The sequence below is a fragment of the Pleurodeles waltl genome, chromosome 7 (assembly GCF_031143425.1).
Source record: "Pleurodeles waltl isolate 20211129_DDA chromosome 7, aPleWal1.hap1.20221129, whole genome shotgun sequence".
Taxonomy (NCBI): Eukaryota; Metazoa; Chordata; class Amphibia; order Caudata; family Salamandridae; genus Pleurodeles; species Pleurodeles waltl.
In genome coordinates this window covers 1,347,714,988-1,347,739,372 of record NC_090446.1, presented here as the reverse complement: position 1 = coordinate 1,347,739,372, position 24,385 = coordinate 1,347,714,988, and the positions used below count along the sequence as shown (strand labels likewise).

Below are 24,385 nucleotides of genomic sequence, written 5' to 3'. Positions count from 1 at the left end.
ACCTCCCAAATCTGCTTAATAGAAATTAATTTAGTTACTGACCGCTTGCCAGTCACTTCTGACCGTTTAATGAGCTGGAAGTAGCATATCGTACTGTGTCAGATGATTTGTGTATGATTCTTGATCAAGAAGGTAGAGCAGCCTTATAACTACTACAATACTACATAGTGTCACATTTGTCAGTTACCCATTCAGTGTTTTTGAATCAGCTGATACAACCTGGATTTTAAGGTTTTCCCTTAGCTTCCCTCCATCCTATCTGAGAGATCTCAAACAATCCATCCCCTCCCCTGCAATTTCGGTGATGTTATAAGCCTGTGATGTGTGGAATTCCTTGGGCCTCAGCTATTTATTCTTTATCTTTCCCAGTTAGCCTTATTCATACAGTGCTTTGGTTTCTTCCTGATGTTCTATGCATATCAATACCCACACCATCACTTGTCAATGGCAGTCTGGTCTCTACCCAAGGAAAAACTTTTGGACTTGCATACAATCAGTTGATTTCTGGGTAGAGACATAGGGCCCGATTTAGAACTCAGCCGAGGGGTAACTCGGATATCCCACCTGCTGAAACCTAAATACCATAGGACATAAAGGGATTTAGATTTCGGTGGACAGGATATCCATCACTCTTGTGATGGAGTAAGCCGTCTGCAGAGTCCTAAATCAAACCCAAATTCATTAAAACCTTATAGCGTAACATCAGGAGTCCTCATCTTTATTGTTCGCTTTGGTGACCTCTGGAGCCAGGCCAGTCAACTACATTGGGTGAAGCAGGAAACACATTTTAGATTATTTTTCCAATGACTTCTCTCCATGTCTGAACAGTGTGCCATCTGTCTACTTATACTACATCCATATGCAATACAGAATGATGCATTTTCATCCCTGTCACTGCTGAAGGACTGTTGTGCAGTCAAATATCTTCTCACATCCAGATTACACAAATGTTCCCTGTCTTCGTCTCCCCACCTTTTGCACTTGCTACCCTTCAGATCATTGAGGACAGTGCTAGGATTCTCATCCGAGGCTGACGCTCATGCTGTATAATTTCTATTCTCCTTCCTGCTTTCTGTTGTTTCCCGTTACCAAATGATCTATCCATTTGCCACGCTTAGTGCATAAAAAGGCCATCTCTTTCTTCAGCACTACTCACGATTTGGAACTCCTAGGAAGTCCACATACACAATACAATATATTTAAAATAACAAAAAAAATGCATTCTCATTAGAATAAGATCTACATTATAGTCCATATTATTTACAAATAAGGTGCATCCATATATTACCTCACTTAGCAGTATTACAGTGCATTTCCTATACAGTGCATCAATATATAAAACTACATGAATCCATTTGAATCAAATGTATTCTTTGTATAAAACCAACTGTACTATAAAACAATCAGTATAAATTTAGAAAAGCAATAAAAATGTAAAAATCTTACAACAGAATATTTAATTTGGAGGGTTAAATAGTAATTCAACAGCTTCACCTGCTGAGCGTATCCTAAAATTAAAAAGAGGCATTTCAGAAATATTTTCCTCTGTAAAAATAGAGGGACAAACAGATATAACATGCTTAAGGTCCTGAACATCCGCATAACACAAATCACACACATTCAAAGTACCAAACCATTTATAGGTTAAGCCTTCTAGTGACAGTATATTCAGTCTTAGCAGAATATCAAAATGCCTTACCCCCCGCAGAAGGTTCCAAAATATATAGGGCTGTGCTTTTTTCAGAATCGACAAATTTATCAAAACATCAGATCTCCTCTTTTTGATTCAAAGCTCCATATCTAACTGAAAACGTTTGCGCATTGTAACCTCCTTTAAACTCCTTTTGAATTGGAGAGGCAATAGAGCCAAAGATAAACCAGAGTCAATCTCTAACAATTGTAAGGCAAAGTTATAGTTTCTAAAAACTGAGATTTCTCTCCGTGTTTCAAAAACGTCCTTATAAACAAGATGCCTTAGGGAAAATTAATCACTATGAAAAATGCAAAAATCTCCCTGAACCACCCCTGCTAACCCCTGCACAAAAGAACTCTTAATGCCAAATTCCAGCCTTAGAGCTGCAGTAGATGCCAAGGGATTGCAGAGAACCAAGCAGCTTAAGATTTGCTCTTCCATTCTGTCTAAAAAATCCCAATCTGCTCTCTTTGTACATTCTATTGTATACAAAAAAGTAGCAGGGATCTTTACTTGATAAACAAACAATAGATGAGCAAAATGTCGCTGACCGACTGCCTTATAAAATGCATTTAATCCTTGTGCTTGAGAAAGGGCCTTTCCCACATTATTACATATATGTTTATGGTCCCTGAGTGAACTAGACATAAGTTTCCCCAGAAAATGATAGGCCTTCACCCGCTTGAGATTTAGATGGCCCACGAACCAAGAAAAATGTATTTTCTTATGTGATTTTTTCCCTAGAAGGCACACTACTTGTGATTTCAAGACATTTTTTTTTTTAAAATGTTGATCAGCATAGCAAATAAGGGCTGCCTTGTCATTATTTAATCCTTTCGGAGTTAGGTCAATAACCACAATATCATCAGCATGCAATAGACAAGATATCTGTCGCCCTCCGATTTTGGGCGGAGAGCCATAGCTTTTCCCTAGGCGATAGGCAAGTCATGAATGTACAATGAAAATAACATTTGTGGGCCAAAAGACACCCCTGCTTTAATCCATTTTTAGTTGGAAATTCAGTTGACAAGCCCCGGTCCCTGCCTAACAATACTTAACACCATGTGAAAGAATGCAAGGCTATGATCAAGCGTGACAAATTAGGAGGAATGCCTAAATTAAATAGCTTCTTCCACAGGCTCTTGCAATCAACCCTGTTGAAGGCTGTTTAAAAGTCTACAAATGCAGCATATACAACACCACCCCAAATCTGCACATATTTTTCATTTAAGAGCTGCATTACTGAAATGTTATCTAGAGTATTATGCCCCTTCCTAAAGCCAGCCTGTTCCAAAAGAAGGACAGAATTTTCCTCGACCCAAGACTTTAAATGCCCTAAAAGACTTTTAGCAAATACCTTACCAACAGCATCCAGTAAAGCTATTTGGCGGTAACTTACTGGGGAAGTTCTATCACCCTTCTTATATGGGGGGACTAGAACACTTGCAACCCAAGATTCCGGAATTGCACCTTTTAAGTATAAAAAACTGAAATACTGGATGAAGGATCTTTGCCCAAAGCAAGGGTTCCTGTTTAATTACTGAAATAGGGACCCCATCAGGGCACATTGCTCCAGAAGCTCGCAGGGTCCCTATAAACCCTTCAATCTCCACCATTGTGGGAGGGCCATCACTGTCAATATCAGCTTTACAATATAGCCGAATATCCATTTCACTCAGCTCAGTATCCAGGTTTTCCACATAAAGGGAAAGTATGTAATTTCTCCATCCTGCCTCAGCTATAGGAGGCGCAAAAGAAGATTTGCGAGACCCACAATATTCCGAAATAATTGCCCAATATTTATGAGCGTTTTATGACACAACAGCTTCTCTCAGGGCAACTCACTACTCCTCGGCAGCCTCCTTTCTTACACCTTCTTTCAACCTCCCTCTTCTCCTCTTTAAAAAGATTATTCTGCCCCTTTCCTTCGTATCCAGCACAAACTGGAATCTTACCAGCTTATTAATTTATTTTACTTTTCAACAGCAACACAATTGGCCTTATCTTCTTTTGAAGTGGCTTAGAGCACCTTAACTGATTACTCTGGACTATTTTACCCATAAATTCAGAAAAACAATGAAGGAGGTCCCTACTCAAATCATCAATATGTAATATAGCCATTTCAAGACATTTAAAAAAAATATATTTTTAAAGGGGACCAATGAATTCTACATGTTTTCCTTTTGAAATTAGTATTGAGGCCATTACAATTCCATGCTTCTACAGTCAAAGAAGTTAGCTTCAATTAAAACTAAGGATCGTATGATCACTAAAGGAGGCAAAAATTGTCAGATCTTCAACAGACTGAGCTATAACATAAGGGGCAACAAAATAATCAATGATAAAGCCTCCCTGTCGTGATTTATGCGTTAGCTCTGCTGTTGAATCAAAATTAAATCTCCCATTTAAAATCACATAGCTAGATTTCCTCATACATTTTAAAAGGGTGTATTCCCTTTTATCGGTCCTAATTCTTAAAGGGAATGATAAAGGTGAAATATTGAAAGTGTATTCCCTCTCTGCATCACAAACTAGAGAAATTGATAAATTAGAAACTTTGCAGTTTGTCACCCATTAACAACACCTCACATTCTACCTCAATTAACACAATCAATGAGTTAAAATTAAAAATATCTAAGAGGGATTTGTCATGACACTTATCTGGGGGGATATATGCATTCACTATTAACATTAAAACTGTCCTACCACCTTCCATCATAGGATTAACTCTCAATATCTGATAAATATTGGCAGGTACAGTAAGGCTTTCATATTCCCATATTAATTTATTACTTAGAAGCATAGCAATTCTTCCTTTTGCGTGACCTTTCTTAGAGGGCTGCGCTTTTTGGAACAATACCATATAGCCTGGATGAGAAACATCAGCTGTACAACAGGTCTCTTGGATGCAAATTAAATCAACCTGTAAAGTACAAAGATGATCAAGTTTGTTAGTTTGATTCTCAATTCCTGCTGCATTCCATGAAACCACTTGGAAATAACTGTTAATGACCCATTTATGAAGCATGCCCAATCGCCTGGGTACTATTAAAATCTCCAGCTAGCCAGCTCTATTCCTAATGTTCATTGACTAATTAAGGTGAGGGGGGAATTGCTCACATATTTTACAACTCTTACTCTATTTAAAATGGAGACATTAAGGTTTACCAGAGAAGATCTTATTGGATCTCGCAAAGGACGTAGCCCACCTCCATACTGCAGTCGAAGTGGAGAAGCAAGATATTTATTAAGTGGAGGCTCCTCTTTCCATATAGGGATTACATCTATACCTCTGTGTTGCAGCTGTTCGCAATTTTCTAGAATACATTTTGCAATAATTTTAGAGTGAAACCAGAATCTATCTTCGCTACTCCTGGAGCATGAGTTAAATACACATGTAAAATATCTTTACATTCAATCAGTTTTAGCTCATGAGTATCTGAAAAGCAAGATATTAAAAAAGGACGGTTCAAAATGAAATCCAAGTCAAATAATACTTTAAGCTAGAAACATGCAGTATTTCCAGTGGTCTATGTAACACCAACTTCCTTGGATACAAAGTCCCCGCCCCCCTGATGACCAGACAAATAGTTAGGTAACTCATCATTTGGCTTCACAGCTTTGGAGACCAAAAATAAAGAATCAGCACATGGATTTAAGCAAGATAAAACCCTCTATACAACAGAAGGATTTTCCTGATAGGGTCCTAACATAGTGGTCCACTCAAGTTCATCTTTTGGAGGAGAAGCTCCTGAGGTTCCCAGTTCCAAGAATCTAACTTTCCTTGGTTTATTTTTTTAAATTCTCTACTTCACCTTTTTTCCAGACAGTTTTTTCCCAATTTTCTTCCTTTTATTTGCATTCTGTTCATAATTTCCATTATTTGCCAATGCCACAGGGTCAGTGTGTCCTCTAGCTGTTGATCGAAAAATGGGAAAAGGGGTCACTTCGGATTCCGGCTCTTTTGATGGAATATCAGAGTCAGCTGTACAAGGGGTGGGGTATTGAGAAAATATTTTTTAATCGATAGACATCACTATCTTGATGAGAGACCTTCTTAGCAAAGGTGGACTTACAGGGCACTTGAGGCTTAGCTGCCTGGGTTCCCCAATCAGAAAATAGAATCTGCTTATGAGAACTTACTGCAGGGCAAATTACCTGGTCCACTTAAGAGGGGCTTATAACTGGGCACCCCAATTTTTTACAAGTCTCATTAGTGCTTGACAGAACATTCTCATCTGGAGCTAACCCCACCTCTTTTTGACCCATCAGTACGTTCAATAATATTTACCGATTTTTCTAGTAACGCCAGGAAAGAGGATAACATTCTTTCTAGATATTTGAAAGACTCAGATAGTAAAGTATATTGATCTGGAGGCTCCCAGGACAAATTCCTAGGTAATACAAGATCTGGGGTTAGAGTTGATTGTAGTGATGAAGACGCTCGATCAGACGGTGTGCTGCTGATAAGCCTTAGCCCATAGGATTGTTTTGTGCCAACCAGAGAATTAGGGCTTGAGTTATACTTTTTTAGTGCCGCATTTGCGTCATTTTGTGCTGCAAAACTGGCACAAACTTATAAAATTCAATTAGAATTTGTACGTTTGCACCGCTTTTGCGTAAAAAAATGACGCAAATGCAGCCCCAAAAAAGTATAAATCAGGCCCTAAGTTCCACCGCAAGAAGGGGACCTCCTGACACCTAAAGCTACATTTACATCAATATCTGGAAGAGTAAAATCCCCTACATCAGGATCACCTGGGACATTACAAACGGAAGATATATTGCTCACTTTTTCTGCCACTGAGGTTAAAAGCTTTCCAGCTGGTAAGATTGGAGAGACATCTTTTCTTATGAAATCAGAGTCCCTAGCAGCAGTGTCTGCAGCCAGTCCATCCTCCCTGGCTACTAAATTAAAAGGCGACTCATTCCGTAGAAAGGGGAGAATAGAATTAGAGCTTTTTGCCTGCAGCTGGGATATACCCCTATTTCTAAGTGGGTTGGACGTGGTCTTTTTACATGCTCTGGTAAGAACAACTCTACCCATACGAAGACGTCTAGCTGTCATTCTGGTGCCTATAGATGTTTGTAGTCGGAGCCGAAATTAAATGGGGCACTCTCGGAAACTGCCAAATAATATATATTTTTTAGGCGAAAGAAATATAACCCCAAACGCCTATCTTTGGTGAGACATGGCAGTGAAGACCAGTGAGGACGGGCCTCTCTGGGAGGCAAGCCGCACTAGCCTACTGGCAGCCGCCCCACCCCAGGGCACCTGCGGCTCTAAGCCTTGCCTCCCTTGGCCCTGTCCTGGGTCTCCTGGTCCCGTCCTAGTTCCAATACCACCAATGCTTCCTGGAACCGAATCCCAGACTGTGTAGTCAACTTCTCTACACTGCCATATATCAACAGCAGTGAGCCAACACTGGTGCCGAAACCCAGGCTCCTAGACACACACTACTTTGTCTGCTGAGTCTCCAAGATGCATTATTGGTGAGCGGGGAGCGGAAGGCACCAAACACAGTCCTGTCCATTGGCATCCAGATGGACCAAACGTGGGGAAGGTAGAAAACGGGGAGCAGGAAGACGCGAGTGGCAGCTTGCAGCATGCTTACACAACTAAATGGAGGGTGGGTCCCACACACCGCCTCCACGCACCTCCTCGCACCTTTCCCGACTTCTACAGCACCACAGCTCCACTTGCAGCAGGCTTACTTGGCTTGATGGGGAAGGGAGGGCCCTCTCACAACCTCCACACTCCTTGCACCTTTCCAGGCTTCGTCACTGGACTTTGCCAGCACCTCTGCTTCACCGCTGGACCACTGGCCGCACTGTGCCACACTGCACCACGCTCCCGTTGGAAGCCAATTGCCGCTGGGAGCCGCTGCAGGACTCCGCAGCTGGACGCCACAGACCGCAGCCGCAGGCTTCACACCTGGCACCTCCCCTTCTGTTTCCTCGTCACGACTTGCTCTTGCTCTCCATCAGAGTGTGGTGTCTGCATTTCCCTTATGACAATTGTGTTAAAAACAAAGTCTTAGCATCTCCTCAACTCTCCGTCATTATTTCTCCCCGTGCTTACCGAGTGACATTCATTCCAGAATCCTCAGCACTGTGACAGCCATGCTTCTTTGCCATCCTAAAATTAGGAGGTAAAATAGTGGAGGTGGGTCCTTCTCCCACCTGCATCAAGCCAGGGCTATAGTCACCAGACAGGAAATTACCTTGTGGCCAGGTAAGCAAATATTGTCATGGTTCGACAGGGATAGGGGTTGTCATGCAGGATGGGCAGAAGAATGCCGACGTCCTGTTGCGAAAAGGGGCACATATAATGAACGGGGTGGGGATGGACGAGGGAAGAGGAGAAAAGGAAGACCGGGTAGACAGAAAGATGGGGAAAGGTAAGACTGATGGAGGGAGCGCTGAAGAGACAGAAGACAGCTTGGGGCACAAGAACGCAGAGACCATGACAGACAAGGGGCAAGAAAAAAGAAAGCAAGGAGCTAAAGTCAAAAAAACTGTCTTACATGGGCATAGCCAAGCCCTCTGGGCTCAATTAATGAGGGCCACTAAGGAGCAAATATAGACGGTGAATATATGTAGGTATTCAAACTGTCACACAGAGAACTACGGGCTAAGGAAGGGTCAAAGGAAAAAAAAATATGAGCTAGCAAAGAGGCTTAGATTCTCGGTCAACATCGAAATTAGATGGTGGCATTTTTGATATACACCAGTGTCTACTGTGAAAAAATCCCTGAGTGATGCATGGCTTTGCTAAAGTATATGGATGTGATACATAAAGCCCATATCACATTGGGTTAAATGCATGGATCAGATATTGTGAGGGATTTAGAGCGAGCCTGGCAGAAGATGCTGAAGGAAAGTGGGGCGAGTTGGATAATGATTTATGGCTGCATTCCATGGAACCCGCACCACCCACCCTTCATGTTTGATTTGTCCTGCATTCCGTCCATTATCTATTGTTTCCCCCTAAGTGCGAAGGGTATACCCAGCCGTGCGTCCCGTGCTTGCTATGCCACCAGATTCAAGCTAGCCTGGCTGATGAGGAGTAATACCCCGAAACCGGTCCAGGAGCCTTGTTTCTGGTCCTGGGCAGACCTGGCCTTGCAATTTGGGCTGGACTGTTACATGGGGAACAGGGTCATGACTGATTTGCATATGGTTGGGTCCAAACTGGAATGGCATAGCAAGCAAAAAAATGAATGGATTAAACCCAGATCTGTGACTGGGGGTGAATGTTTGAGTTGTTCATCAAGTCTGTGTGACTGTAAACTCTTTGACAAAGATCCAAAAATCACACATTGCCTGCTTTGGCTGGGCTGAATGATGTTATAAGAAAATCGAATAAAGTCTAGATGTGACACTACCACATGGCTCCTCATTGGATCATTGAATGACACATTGGATTAATAAAAAATATTTCCATGACATGATCTTCTTGTTTGGACTAACAACGCTCATTTGATAGGACTTTGTGTGTGCATTTGAGCGTTCCTCTTCGTTGTATTGGTCCCCTGTGCGTAGGCCTCACTCGGGCCCCTTCACACTTCATCATCTGCAGCTCCCTTCTCCAGCAGGTCTGCACGGCCTGCTTCTTTAAATATGTAAAATTCCTCCACCACTCGAGGATCTTCCTTACTGCTCACAACAGACAAAATTCCTCCTTGACTCCAAAAATTCAGCCCCGACTAAAGCTACCAGCCACTGTGTTCACCTAATCACAAAACAGTGGCTTGAAACCCAACACCTCACTGTTTATATGTTAGGCCCCTACCCCTCCTACTGACTTAGCCCAAAGCCACTGTCAGCCCTCCTGCTCTGAACCACTCAACCAAAGTGTCCAGGGGACATACCTCTCTGGTCCAGTGCTCCCCCCGAACCCTGAATGGCTGCTGGGTAAGTGTGAACTAAAGTTCAGCTTGATAAAGACATATATGATTAGTATGGGAGATGGAGTTGAGAATGCATGTTTTGTGCGCTGGCTGCATTTATCTTTAGTTGTCTGACACAGGCGTGTGCCATTTTCCTTTCTACTCTCATAGCTTGTAATTCCGTCTCCCACACTCATTGCCCAGCAAACCAGTCTTGCAATGATGGATGGAGGTAAGGATGAGTGAGCAGGCATGGGAGTCTGGGCCAAGGAACGGAGTGAAGCAGGGGTCAGAGCAGCAGGTCGGGCTGGAGAAGCTAAAACGACCTTGGCAAAAATGCTTAAACCAGCTCCTCTCCCACTGTCTCCTCATATAATCTCTCTGTTTTCATCCTTCCTCTATCTCCTTCTTTCCTCTTTCTCTTCTCTGTCTCTTGGTTGTATTCTCTCTCCTTTGCCCTCCCTCCCTTCCTCTCTGTCGCTCTTAAAGCCTCCCTGTGCTTGCTGCAAGTTTTGTCAGGGACCTTGCGTAAAGTGTAAGAGGCACCAGAAGAGGCACTGGGCCCCCCCAACGGAGGAAATGCCTGGTAGAATAAGAGGCCTGTCCGGCCCTGCAGATGAGGTGAGAGGGGAAACCGAGGGGATGAACGTGGCCAACCGAGGAGATGAACGTGGCCAGTAGCATCGGACGCGATGACATGATGAAACAAGCATTTACAATGCAATAGGTCACTTCCATTAAAATAACACGGTTGCCATTTTCCTTTAGCGTCCTCATTTAAATCTTTCATGCTAATTTAAATAAAATACCACTTTCACCACCCCACCATCAGAGCTGCTGGCTGGCTAACACAATTCCCCCAAAAAAAGATAGAAGACAGCCACAGAAAAGAAATAAACTAGAAAGGTCACCCAAATGTCTCAAGAGTGGTCAAATAGTTATATTTTAATAAGGATGTTAAATTTGCCTGAACAAAGTTCTAGCCATGAAAAAACTTAAAAGACACTGAATGGTGGGAGGGGTTTTTATTTTGGAGTCCCCACTAACATAGTGTGGGGACCCAGAAATGATGTAGCCAGAAAGAGCACATTGGTGTGAATGTTTTGGTGGTGGTACCGTTGTCTTAGGACCACAGATGCTACGTTATGAACAAACATGTTTTGCAAAAGTAATGCCCTGCAAAGCATCATGGGGCAAGCTTCCGTGCCATGAATATTTTAGTATGTTGATATGACTGTAATGCTTAGAACAGCCCTTCCAAATAGCATTTGTAAGAAACATGGTCATGTAACTATATAGTTAACCCCTAGGGGGCATAACCATACAAAAAGAAAATGAAAATAAATTAAGTCAGCGAGGACAGCTGTAGGTGTAACAGGAGAGAACAAGGTAAAGAGGGAGGGCAGGAACAGCAGCAGACACCTTAGAAAAAAGGAAGAATAACTAATGGACTGATTACTAACTTTGGGCTCTCAGGTAGAGTGTTACTCGACGTAATGCAATTCAAACACTCCTTTAACTAAGGGGGAAGGACATTAGGGGTTTGAGGAAGCTAGTGAATAAACACGCACAAGGTAGAAGAGAAAGCGCCATGTGCTCCTATCGAGACCAAAGGTCAACTGCAATAGGACCACGCACAAAGAAAAATAGTTTGGAGTACTCTAGAATACTCTTCTGGGCAAAACAAATAAATGAAAAGGTACAAAAGCCATCAAACCAAGAACAGGGAACTGCACTAGGCAAGAAAGCCATTGAATCATGAGCAAAGGACATAACTACAGCTCTCTCTAAGTAAATGTTAATGAATAAGTACAAATATATCTCCGACTGACCGCTGAAGATGTCTGTAGCAAGACTGCAAAAAGGGTCAAATTCTACAGTCTTATAACACTTTGTTAGCTCAGTAAATTAGTGTAAGCGACAAGACAATGACCCTTTAATAGCTTTTTCAGTAAAACTGCAGCGGTGTGAAATGATCCCTACTTGTGAGTGTACAGCAGAGAGTGGTTGTGTTAAAAACAGCACTGAAGTCCTCCCTCAGTCAGCAATAGACTGAACTACAGGGCAATAAAGAGATCTTGAGCTACGTCATCGCCCATTAGAAGTATGGCAACCAGGTAGTAATAAAAAGAAGACTAGGGATACGCACAGTTGACTATGGAACATCCCATGTTCCTCCTTTCAGCTTCATGTTAGTCTGTAAAGTGCTGTGGTGTCTGAGGGCAGAACGTGATGCGTATTGTGTAGGCGTATTGTGCAGCTCGCGATATCTGACGGTAGAAGGTGATGTACAATGTTCATCCTGAGCGCGATATGCTTTAATGTATGGCCACACAAGGTGCTGCGTAACGTGTAATATGCAGCCGGTTTGTAATGTGCTGTGATATCTAAAGATAGAGCTTACAGCTCAATGTGTAACCCATATATCAAGGGTGATATCCGAGGCTAGGAAGTGATATGTAATGTTCAACCGGACTGTTATATGCCGTTATGAATGAAGATCCAAAGTGTTGCATAACATATATCCTGTATATAAACTCCGATTTTGGGCGGAGAGCCATATCTTTTCCCTAGGCGATAGGCAAGTCATGAATGTACAATGAAAATAACAGTGGGCCAAAAGACACCCCTGCTTTAATCCATTTTTAGTTGGAAATTCAGTTGACAAGCCCCGGTCCCTGCCTAACAATACTTAACACCATGTGAAAGAATGCAAGGCTATGATCAAGCGTGACAAATTAGGAGGAATGCCTAAATTAAATAGCTTCTTCCACAGGCTCTTGCAATCAACCCTGTTGAAGGCTGTTGAAAAGTCTACAAATGCAGCATATACAACACCACCCCAAATCTGCACATATTTTTCATTTAAGAGCTGCATTACTGAAATGTTATCTAGAGTATTATGCCCCTTCCTAAAGCCAGCCTGTTCCAAAAGAAGGACAGAATTTTCCTCGACCCAAGACTTTAAATGCCCTAAAAGACTTTTAGCAAATACCTTACCAACAGCATCCAGTAAAGCTATTTGGCGGTAACTTACTGGGGAAGTTCTATCACCCTTCTTATATGGGGGGACTAGAACACTTGCAACCCAAGATTCCGGAATTGCACCTTTTAAGTATAAAAAACTGAAATACTGGATGAAGGATCTTTGCCCAAAGCAAGGGTTCCTGTTTAATTACTGAAATAGGGACCCCATCAGGGCACATTGCTCCAGAAGCTCGCAGGGTCCCTATAAACCCTTCAATCTCCACCATTGTGGGAGGGCCATCACTGTCAATATCAGCTTTACAATATAGCCGAATATCCATTTCACTCAGCTCAGTATCCAGGTTTTCCACATAAAGGGAAAGTATGTAATTTCTCCATCCTGCCTCAGCTATAGGAGGCGCAAAAGAAGATTTGCGAGACCCACAATATTCCGAAATAATTGCCCAATATTTATGAGCGTTTTATGACACAACAGCTTCTCTCAGGGCAACTCACTACTCCTCGGCAGCCTCCTTTCTTACACCTTCTTTCAACCTCCCTCTTCTCCTCTTTAAAAGGGAGATTATTCTGCCCCTTTGCTTCATATCCAGCACAAACTGGAATCTTACCAGTTTATTAATTTTTTTTACTTTTCAACAGCAACACAATTGGCCTTATCTTCTTTTGAAGTGGCTTAGAGCACCTTAACTGATTACTCTGGACTATTTTACCCATAAATTCAGAAAAACAATGAAGGAGGTCCCTACTCAAATCATAAATATGTAATATAGCCATTTCAAGACATTTAAAAAATATATATTTTTAAAGGGGACCAATGAATTCTACATGTTTTCCTTTTGAAATTAGTATCCAGGCCATTACAATTCCATGCTTCTACAGCCAAAGAAGTTAGCTTCAATTAAAGACTAAGGATCGTATGATCACTAAAGGAGGCAAAAATTGTCAGATCTTCAACAGACTGAGCTATAACATAAGGGGCAACAAAATAATCAATGATAAAGCCTCCCTGTCGTGATTTATGCGTTAGCTCTGCTGTTGAATCAAAATTAAATCTCCCATTTAAAATCACATAGCTAGATTTCCTCATACATTTTAAAAGGGTGTATTCCCTTTTATCGGTCCTAATTCTTAAAGGGAATGATAAAGGTGAAATATTGAAAGTGTATTCCCTCTCTGCATCACAAACTAGAGAAATTGATAAATTAGAAACTTTGCAGTTTTTCACCCATTAACAACACCTCACATTCTACCTCAATTAACACAATCAATGAGATAAAATAAAAAATATCTAAGAGGGATTTGTCTTGACACTTATCTGGGGGGATATATGCATTCACTATTAACATTAAAACTGTCCTACCACCTTCCATCATAGGATTAACTCTCAATATCTGATAAATATTGGCAGGTACAGTAAGGCTTTCATATTCCCATATTTATTTATTACTCAGAAGCATAGCAATTCTTCCTTTTGCGTGACCTTTCTTAGAGGGCTGCGCTTTTTGTAACAATACCATATAGCCTGGATGAGAAACATCAGCTGTACAACAGGTCTCTTGGATGCAAATTAAATCAACCTGTAAAGTACAAAGATGATCAAGTTTGTCAGTTTGATTCTCAATTCCTGCTGCATTCCATGAAACCACTTGGAAATAACTGTTAATGACCCATTTATGAAGCATGCCCAATCGCCTGGGTACTATTTAAATCTCCAGCTAGCCAGCTCCATTCCTAATGTTCATTGACTAATTAAGGTGAGGGGGGAATTGCTCACATATTTTACAACTCTTACTCCATTTAAAATGGAGACATTAAGGTTTACCAGAGAAGATCTTATTGGATCTCGCAAAGGACGTAGCCCACCTCCATACTGCAGTCGAAGTGGAGAAGCAAGATATTTATTAAGTGGAGGCTCCTCTTTCCATATAGGGATTACATCTATACCTCTGTGTTGCAGCTGTTCGCAATTGTCTAGAATACATTTTGCAATAATTTTAGAGTGAAACCAGAATCTATCTTCGCTACTCCTGGAGCATGAGTTAAATACACATGTAAAATATCTTTACATTCAATCAGTTTTAGCTCATGAGTATCTGAAAAGCAAGATATTAAAAAAGCACGTTTCAAAATGAAATCCAAGTCAAATAATACTTTAAGCTAGAAACATGCAGTATTTCCAGTGGTCTATGTAACACCAACTTCCTTGGATACAAAGTCCCCGCCCCCCTGATGACCAGACAAATAGTTAGGTAACTCATCATTTGGCTTCAGAGCTTTGGAGACCAAAAATAAAGAATCAGCACATGGATTTAAGCAAGATAAAACCCTCTATACAACAGAAGGCTTTTCCTGATAGGGTCCTAACATAGTGGTCCACTCAGGTTCATCTTTTGGAGGAGAATTCTCCTGAGGTTCCCAGGTCCAAGAATCTAACTTTGCTTGGTTTCTTTTTTTAAATTCTCTACTTCACCTTTTTTCCAAGACAGTTTTTTCCCAATTTTCTTCCTTTTATTTGCATTCTGTTCATAATTTCCATTATTTGCCAATGCCACAGGGTCAGTGTGTCCTCTAGCTGTTGATCGAAAAATGGGAAAAGGGGTCACTTCGGATTCCGGCTCTTTTGATGGAATATCAGAGTCAGCTGTACAAGGGGTGGGGTATTGAGAAAAGATTTTTTAATCGATAGACATCACTATCTTGATGAGAGACCTTCTTAGCAAAGGTGGACTTACAGGGCACTTGAGGCTCAGCTGCCTGGGTTCCCCAATCAGAAAATAGAATCTGCTTATGAGAATTTACTGCAGGGCAAATGACCTGGTCCACTTAAGAGGGGCTTATAACTGGGCACCCCAATTTTTTACAAGTCTCATTAGTGCTTGACAGAACATTCTCATCCGGAGCTAACCCCACCTCTTTTTGACCCATCAGTACTTTCAATAATATTTACCGATTTTTCTAGTAACGCCAGGAAAGAGGATAAAATTATTTCTAGATATTTCAAAGACTCAGATAGTAAAGTATATTGATCTGGAGGCTCCCAGGACAAATTCATAGGTAATACAAGATCTGGGGTTAGAGTTGACTGTAGTGATGAAGACGCTCGATCAGATGGTGTGCTGCTGATTGTTTTGTGCCAACCAGAGAATTAGGGCTTGATTTATACTTTTTTTGTGCCGCATTTGCGTCATTTTGTGCGGCAAAACTGGCACAAAGTATAAAATTCAATTAGAATTTGTACGTTTGCACCGCTTTTGCGTAAAAAAATGACGCAAATGCAGCGCCAAAAAAGTATAAATCAGGCCCTAAGTTCCACCGCAAGAAGGGGACCTCCTGACACCTAATGCTACATTTACATCAATATCTGGAAGAGTAAAATCCCCTACATCAGGATCACCTGGGACATTACAAATGGAAGATATAATGCTCACTTTTTCTGCCACTGAGGTTAAAGCTTTCCAGCTGGTAAGATTGGAGAGACATCTTTTCTTATGAAATCAGAGTCCCTAGCAGCAGTGTCTGCAGCCAGTCCATCCTCCCTGGCTACTAAATTAAAAGGCGACTCATTCCGTAGAAAGGGGAGAATAGAATTAGAGCTTTTTGCCTGCAGCTGGGATATACCCCTATTTCTAAGTGGGTTGGACGTGGTCTATTTACATGCTCTGGTAAGAACAACTCTACCCATACGAAGACGTCTAGCTGTCATTCTGGTGCCTATAGATGTTTGTAGTCGGAGCCTAAATTAAATGGGGCACTCTCGGAAACTGCCAAATAATATATATTTTTTAGGCGAAAGAAATATAACCCCAAACGCCTATCTTTGGTGAGACATGGCAGTGAAGACCAGTGAGGACGGGCCTCCCTGGGAGGCAAGCCGCACTAGCCTACTGGCAGCCGCCCCACCCCAGGGCACCTGCGGCTCTAAGCCTTGCCTCCCTTGGCCCTGTCCTGGGTCTCCTGGTCCCGTCCTAGTTCCAATACCACCAATGCTTCCTGGATCCGAATCCCAGACTGTGTAGTCAACTTCTCTACACTGCCATATATCAACAGCAGTGAGCCAACACTGGTGCCGAAACCCAGGCTCCTAGACACACACTACTGTGTCTGCCGAGTCTCCAAGATGCATTATTGGTGAGCGGGGAGCGGAAGGCACCAAACACAGTCCTGTCCATTGGCATCCAGATGGACCAAACGTGGGGAAGGTAGAAAACAGGGAGCAGGAAGACGCGAGTGGCAGCTTGCAGCATGCTTACTCAACTAAATGGAGGGTGGGTCCCACACACCGCCTCCACGCACCTCCTCGCACCTTTCCCGACTTCTACAGCACCACAGCTCCACTTGCAGCAGGCTTACTTGGCTTGATGGGGAAGGGAGGGCCCTCTCACCACCTCCACACTCCTTGCACCTTTCCAGGCTTCGTCACTGGACTTTGCCAGCACCTCTGCTTCACCGCTGGACCACTGGCCGCACTGTGCCACACTGCACCATGCTCCCGTTGGAAGCCACTTTGCCGCTGGGAGCCGCTGCAGGACTCCGCAGCTGGACACCACAGACCGCAGCCGCAGGCTTCACACCTGGCACCTCCCCTTCTGTTTCCTCGTCACGACTTGCTCTTGCTCTCCATCAGAGTGTGGTGTCTGCATTTCCCTTATGACAATTGTGTTAAAAACAAAGTCTTAGCATCTCCTCAACTCTCCGTCATTATTTCTCCCCGTGCTTACCGAGTGACATTCATTCCAGAATCCTCAGCACTGTGACAGCCATGCTTCTTTGCCATCCTAAAATTAGGAAGTAAAATAGTGGAGGTGGGTCCTTCTCCCACCTGCATCAAGCCAGGGCTATAGTCACCAGACAGGAAATTACCTTGTGGCCAGGTAAGCAAATATTGTCATGGTTCGACAGGGATAGGGGTTGTCATGCAGGATGGGCAGAAGAATGCCGACGTCCTGTTGCGAAAAGGGGCACATATAATGAACGGGGTGGGGATGGACGAGGGTAGAGGAGAAAAGGAAGACCGGGTAGACAGAAAGATGGGGAAAGGTAAGACTGATGGAGGGAGCGCTGAAGAGACAGAAGACAGCTTGGGGCACAAGAACGCAGAGACCATGACAGACAAGGGGCAAGAAAAAAGAAAGCAAGGAGCTAAAGTGAAAAAACTGTCTTACATGGGCATAGCCAAGCCCTCTGGGCTCAATTAATGAGGGCCACTAAGGAGCAAATATAGACGGTGAATATATGTAGGTATTCAAACTGTCACACAGAGAACTACGGGCTAAGGAAGGGTCAAAGGAAAAAAAATTATGAGCTAGCAAAGAGGCTTAGATTCTCGGTCAACATCGAAATTGGATGGTGGCATTTTTGATATACACCAGTGTCTACTGTGAAAAAATCCCTGAGTGATGCATGGCTTTGCTAAAGTATATGGATGTGATACATAAAGCCCATATCACATTGGGTTAAATGCATGGATCAGATATTGTGAGGGATTTAGAGCGAGCCTGGCAGAAGATGCTGAAGGAAAGTGGGGCAAGTTGGATAATGATTTATGGCTGCATACCGTGGAACCCGCACCACCCACCCTTCATGTTTGATTTGTCCTGCATTCCGTCCATCATCTATTGTTTCCCCCTAAGTGAGAAGGGTATACCCAGACGTGGGTCCCGTGCTTGCTATGCCACCAGATTCAAGCTAGCCTGGCTGATGAGGGGTAATACCCCGAAACCGGTCCAGGAGCCTTGTTTCTGGTCCAGGGCAGACCTGGCCTTGCAATTTGGGCTGGACTGTTACATGGGGAACAGGGTCATGACTGATTTGCATATGGTTGGGTCCAAACTGGAATGGCATAGCAAGCAAAAAAACGAATGGATTAAACCCAGATCTGTGACTGGGGGTGAATGTTTGAGTTGTTCATCAAGTCTGTGTGACTGTAAACTCTTTGACAAAGATCCAAAAATCACACATTGCCTGCTTTGGCTGGGCTGAATGATGTTTTAAGAAAATCGAATAAAGTCTGACACTACCACATGGCTCCTCATTGGATCATTGAATGACACATTGGATTAAAAAAAATATTTCCATGACATGATCTTCTTGTTTGGACTAACAACGCTCATTTGATAGGACTTTGTGTGTGCATTTTAGCGTTCCTCTTCGTTGTATTGGTCCCCTGTGCGTAGGCCTCACTCGGGCCCCTTCACACTTCATCATCTGCAGCTCCCTTCTCCAGCAGGTCTGCACGGCTTGCTTCTTTAAATATGTAAAATGCCTCCACCACTCGAGGATCTTCCTTACTGCTCACAACAGACAAAATTCCTCCTTTACTCCAAAAATTCAGCCCCGACTAAAGCTACCAGCCACTGTGTTCACCTAATCACAAAACAGTGGCTTGAAACCCAACACCTCACTGTTTATATGTTAGGCCCCCACCCCTCCTACTGACTTAGCCCAAAGCCACTGTCAGCCCTCCTGCGCTGAACCACTCAACCAAAGTGTCCAGGGGACATACCTCTCTGGTCCAGTGCTCTCCCCGAACAACGAATGGCTGCTGGGGGTAAGTGTGAACTAAAGTTCAGCTTGATAAAGACATATATGATTAGTATGGGAGATGGAGTTGAGAATGCATGTTTTGTGCGCTGGCTGCATTTATCTTTAGTTGTCTGACACAGGCGTGTGCCATTTTCCTTTCTACTCTCATAGCTTGTAATTCCCTCTCTCACACTCATGGCCCAGCAAACCAGTCTTGCAATGATGGAGGGAGGTAAGGATGAGTGAGCAGGCATGGGAGTCTGGGCCAAGGAACGGAGTGAGGCAGGGGTCAGAGCAGCAGGTCGGACTGGAGAAGCGAAAACGACCTTGGCAAAAATGCTTAAACCAGCTCCTCCCCCACTGTCTCCTCATATAATCTCTCTGTTTTCATCCTTCCTCTATCTCCTTCTTTCCTCTTTCTCTTCTCTGTCTCTTGGTTGTTTTCTCTCTCCTTTGCCCTCCCTCCCTTCCTCTCTGTCGCTCTTAAAGCCTCCCTGTGCTTGCTGCAAGTTTTGTCAGGGACCTTGCGGAAAGTGTAAGAGTCACCAGAAGAGGCACTGGGCCCCCCACCGGAGGAAATGCCTGGTAGAATAAGAGGCCTGTCCGGCCCTGCAGATGAGGTGAGAGGTGAAACCGAGGGGATGAACGTGGCCAACCGAGGGGATGAACGTGGCCAGTAGCATCGGACGCGATGACATGATGAAACAAGCATTTACAATGCAATAGGTCACTTCCATTAAAATAACACGGTTGCCATTTTCCTTTAGCGTTCTCATTTAAATCTTTCATGCTAATTCAAATAAAATACCACTTTCACCACCCCACCATCAGAGCTGCTGGCTGGCTAACACAATTCCCCCCAAAAAAGATAGAAGACAGCCACAGAAAAGAAATAAACTAGAAAGGTCACCCAAATGTCTCAAGAGTGGTCAAATAGTTATATTCTAATAAGGATGTTAAATTGGCCTGAACAAAGTTCTAGCCATGAAAAAGCTTAAAAGACAGTGAATGGTGGGAGGGTTTTTTATTTTGGAGTCCCCACTAACCTAGTGTGGGGACCCAGAAATGATGTAGCCAGAAAGAGCACATTGGTGTGAATGTTTTGGTGGTGGTACCGTTGTCCTAGGACCACAGATGCTGAGTTATGAACAAACATGTTTTGCAAAAGTAATGCCCTGCAAAGCATCATGGGGCAAGCTTCCGTGCCATGAATATTTTAGTATGTTGATATGACTGTAATGCTTAGAACAGCCCTTCCAAATAGCATTTGTAAGAAACATGGTCATGTAACTATATAGTTAACCCCTAGGGGGCATAACCATACAAAAAGAAAATGAAAATAAATGAAGTCAGCGAGGACAGCTGTAGGTGTAACAGGAGAGAACAAGGTAAAGAGGGAGGGCAGGAACAGCAGCAGACACCTTAGAAAAAAGGAAGAATAACTAATGGACTGATTACTAACTTTGGGCTCTCAGGTAGAGTGTTACTCGACGTAATGCAATTCAAACACTCCTTTAACTAAGGGGGAAGGACATTAGGGGTTTGAGGAAGCTAGTGAATAAACACGCACAAGGTAGAAGAGAAAGCGCCATGTGCTCCTATCGAGACCAAAGGTCAACTGCAATTGGACCACGCACAAAGAAAAATTGTTTGGAGTACCCTAGAATACTCTTCTGGGCAAAACAAATAAATGAAAAGGTACAAAAGCCATCAAACCAAGAACAGGGAACTGCACTAGGCAAGAAAGCCATTGAATCATGAGCAAAGGACACAACTACAGCTCTCTCTAAGTAAATGTTAATGAATAAGTACAAATATATCTCCGACTGACCGCTGAAGATGTCTGTAGCAAGACTGCAAAAAGGGTAAAATTCTACAGTCTTATAACACTTTGTTAGCTCAGTAAATTAGTGTAAGCGACAAGACAATGACCCTTTAATAGCTTTTTCAGTAAAACTGCAGCAGTGTGAAATGATCCCTACTTGTGAGTATACAGCAGTGAGTGGTTGTGTTCAAAACAGCACTGAAGTCCTCCCTCAGCCAGCAGTAGACTGAACTACAGGGTAATAAAGAGATCTTGAGCTACGTCATCGCCCATTAGAAGTATGGCAACCATTCTGGCCAGGTAGTAATAAAAAGAAGACTAGGGATACGCACAGTTGACTATGGAACATCCCATGTTCCTCCTTTCAGCTTCATGTTAGTCTGTAAAGTGCTGTGGTGTCTGAGGGCAGAACATGATGCGTATTGTGTAGGGGTATTTTGCAGCTCGCGATATCTGAGGGTAGAAGGTGATGTATAATGTTCATCCTGAGTGCGAAATGCTTTATTGTATGGCCACACAAGGTGCTGCGTAATGCGTAATATGCAGCCGGTTTGTAATGTGCTGTGATATCTAAAGATAGAGCTTACAGCTCAATGTGTAACCCATATATCAAGGGTGATATCTGAGGCTAGGAAGTGATATGTAATGTTCAACCGGACTGTTATATGCCGTTATGAATGAAGATCCAAAGTGTTGCATAACATATATCCTGTACATAAACTGCTGAGTAGGGCTTTGGTGCCCGAAAACACAATATGCTGCCCATTGCATGCATTTGTTACACACTGGCGGTACATCTGAGGGTTGAAGGTGCTGTATAATATGTATTCTGTATATAACGTGCTTTTGTAAGGCTTTTTGCACAACAAACAGTATGCTGTACACCAGTGTTAAATCTGAGGATAGAAGCTACTGTATAATATGTTTATGTATATAAAGTGCAGCTTTTTGCCAGAAGGCATAAGATGCTGTATATTGCTTAGAGTGGTCGTGCAGTGTTGATGGAATGTGCTGTGTAAAATGTATTGCGTATATAAAGTGCTGAGTAATACTGTGATGTCCGAAGACAAGAGTTGCTGCATATTGTATAAATTAGTTGTGCAGTACTGTTATATCTGCGTGTGGAAGGTGCTGTAAATATGTATTCTGTATATAAAGTGCATGTGTAGTGCTGGGGTGTATGTCAAAAGACAGAAGATGCCGTATATTGCACATAGTGGTTGTTCATTGTTGATGGGATGTGCTGTGTGGTATGTATTCTGTCTATAAAGTGCTGAGTAATGTTGTGATGTCCGAAGACAGAAGGTGTTGCATGCTATCTACATTGATTCTTCAGTGCTGTGGTGTAAGAGGAAAGAATGTGGCATAACATATGCAGCCTATCTGTAATTTGCTCTGATGCCAGAGGATGGAAGCTGTAACTTGACTGTAAAGCACTGTGAAGACGACTTTGTGTATAGTACCAAACCTTGAACATTTCCTTTTCTTTTTCCACAGGGGTCATTGTTGGAGCTATATTCGGAGTTTTACTTTTTTTGGTCCTCATAGGATTAATCATCTTTTTAGTCCTGAAATATAGAAGGTGAGCTGTGGGTATCCTGGTGCTGTGTCCCCTAGTGCAGCTCTTACTATTCAATGTGCCGCTTTGGCTGTTGGCCCAGCGGGAAACAGCCCACAACATGACCCCGGATCATAATTGATCCGGCGGAAAAGTTGTGGTACGTAGGGTGCAGACAGTGAAAAGCGCGACAGGGTTGGCCATGGGGGCCCTTGCACTGCCCATGCAAAATGCATGGGCAGTGCAGGGGCCCACATGGGGCCCCATGCACCCCGTCGCCACCAGCGTTTACATGGTAGTGCTACCGCCACTTAAAAGCAGGCGGAGAGGGGACTCGTAATCCCCAGGGCAGCACTGCCCTGGCAGATCAGGACCACCAGACCAATGACCAGTCGTGATCTAGTGGTGCTAGCAGTCCGACCGTGGCGCAACCGCCACAGTCGTAATGTGGCTGCCGGACCACCACATTGACAGCAGTCTGACCGCCACCGCAGCATGGCGGTCTGAAGACCGTCAGGGTAGTAATGACCGCCTGAGTGTCTCCTTGTGGGTCCTGGTCCTTGCTGGTGCATTCGAGCAGTTTGAGCATCTTTCTGCTAGTCCTAATCTGTGCTCCTGGACTTTAATAGCCCTGGTCCATGCTTGTGGACCTCAGCAATGTGAAAGTCTTCATGCAGGTCCTTGTCCGTGCTGATAGACTCAAGCACTGTAAACATCTCCCTGCTCTGAGACATCAGCAGACTGAGTGTCTCCTTGTGGTTCCAGGTCATTGTCTCCAGCAGTGTGAGCATCTCCCTGCAGGTCCTTGATTAAACAGGGTGAGCGTCTCCCTGCAGGTCCTGGTCCGTTCTTGTGGACTCCAGCAGTGCGTGCATCTCCCTGCAGCTCTTGGACTACAGCAGTGTGAGTGTCTCCCTGCAGGTTCTGGCCAGCGCTCTTGGACTCCACCAGTGTGAGCTTCCTCCTTCAGGTTCTGGCCAGCGCTCTTGGAATACAGCAGTGTGAGCCTCCTGCAGGTCCTGGTCGACACTCTTGGAATCCAGCAGTATGAGCTTCTTCCTGCAGTTCCAAGGGCTGTGTGAGCTTCCTCTATCAGTTCTTGGTTAGTGATATTGGGCTTCAGGGATACGTGCTTCCTCCAGCAGTGCCTCGTAAGTCAGTGCTCTGGGACCCAAACCATTTGTAATACTCTCCTCTGTATTATTGGCCTCTGGAAGTGGGAGCTTCCTCCAGCAAAACCAATTTAGTGCTGTAGAAACTCCACAGTGTGGCCTGTGTCCTAGTAGTACCCTCTCTACGCTGTACGCGATGGAGGACTTGTGATCTGCCTTTCCTTTAAAAAAAATCAGTGCACTGTGCTAAAGTGGGTTGTTTGTTTGATGCTGTTATTCATCTTGCAACTAAACACTGATCTCTTGTTTTATTTGCTTAATACAGGACAAAGGAAAGTTCCCCGTCTGGTCGTAGTGTCAATCTAACTAGGTATGTACATTCCTCACAGTCTTCCCTGCATTAAGACCTGAGAATGCTCTTCCCCGGTGGCCCAGGCAGGGGGATGCAGGGAATGCATTGTAAACCAATGCATGTAGAGTAGTGCTGACATCTTTAGTCCTTGTGCATGCCTTAGACATTCTCTTTCACGTCTGGCACTCGTTGGTTTTCCTCTGTTCGATCCTCAAGGTTCCTGGTTGTGGAAATCGCCAGCCAATTCATTTCAATATTCTAACTTCTGTATCCTACATTCTTCTAATAAAATAATGATGGGGATCTTACAGGGCAGGGAAACAACAGCAACAATCTTGAGGTGAGAATGAAATGAGGAGTTTATTTTAGCATATATGTAGGGAGCCTAATAGAAAATCACTATTTTGGGAATGCAAAACCGGCCCGTTGTAACAAATGGCATA

At 43.4% G+C, this 24,385-nt stretch overlaps 1 protein-coding gene across 1 annotated transcript in view; it reads left to right on the top strand.

Annotated features, from left to right (window-relative positions):
* The window catches only part of PTPRH (protein tyrosine phosphatase receptor type H), a 634,102-nt gene that overhangs the window by 564,429 nt on the left and 45,288 nt on the right, over positions 1–24,385 (top strand). The window contains exons 19-20 of the mRNA XM_069200757.1: positions 22,418–22,502; positions 23,916–23,960. Of these exons, the coding sequence (XP_069056858.1) occupies positions 22,418–22,502; positions 23,916–23,960 (130 nt within the window). The remainder of the gene's footprint in view (positions 1–22,417; positions 22,503–23,915; positions 23,961–24,385) is intronic.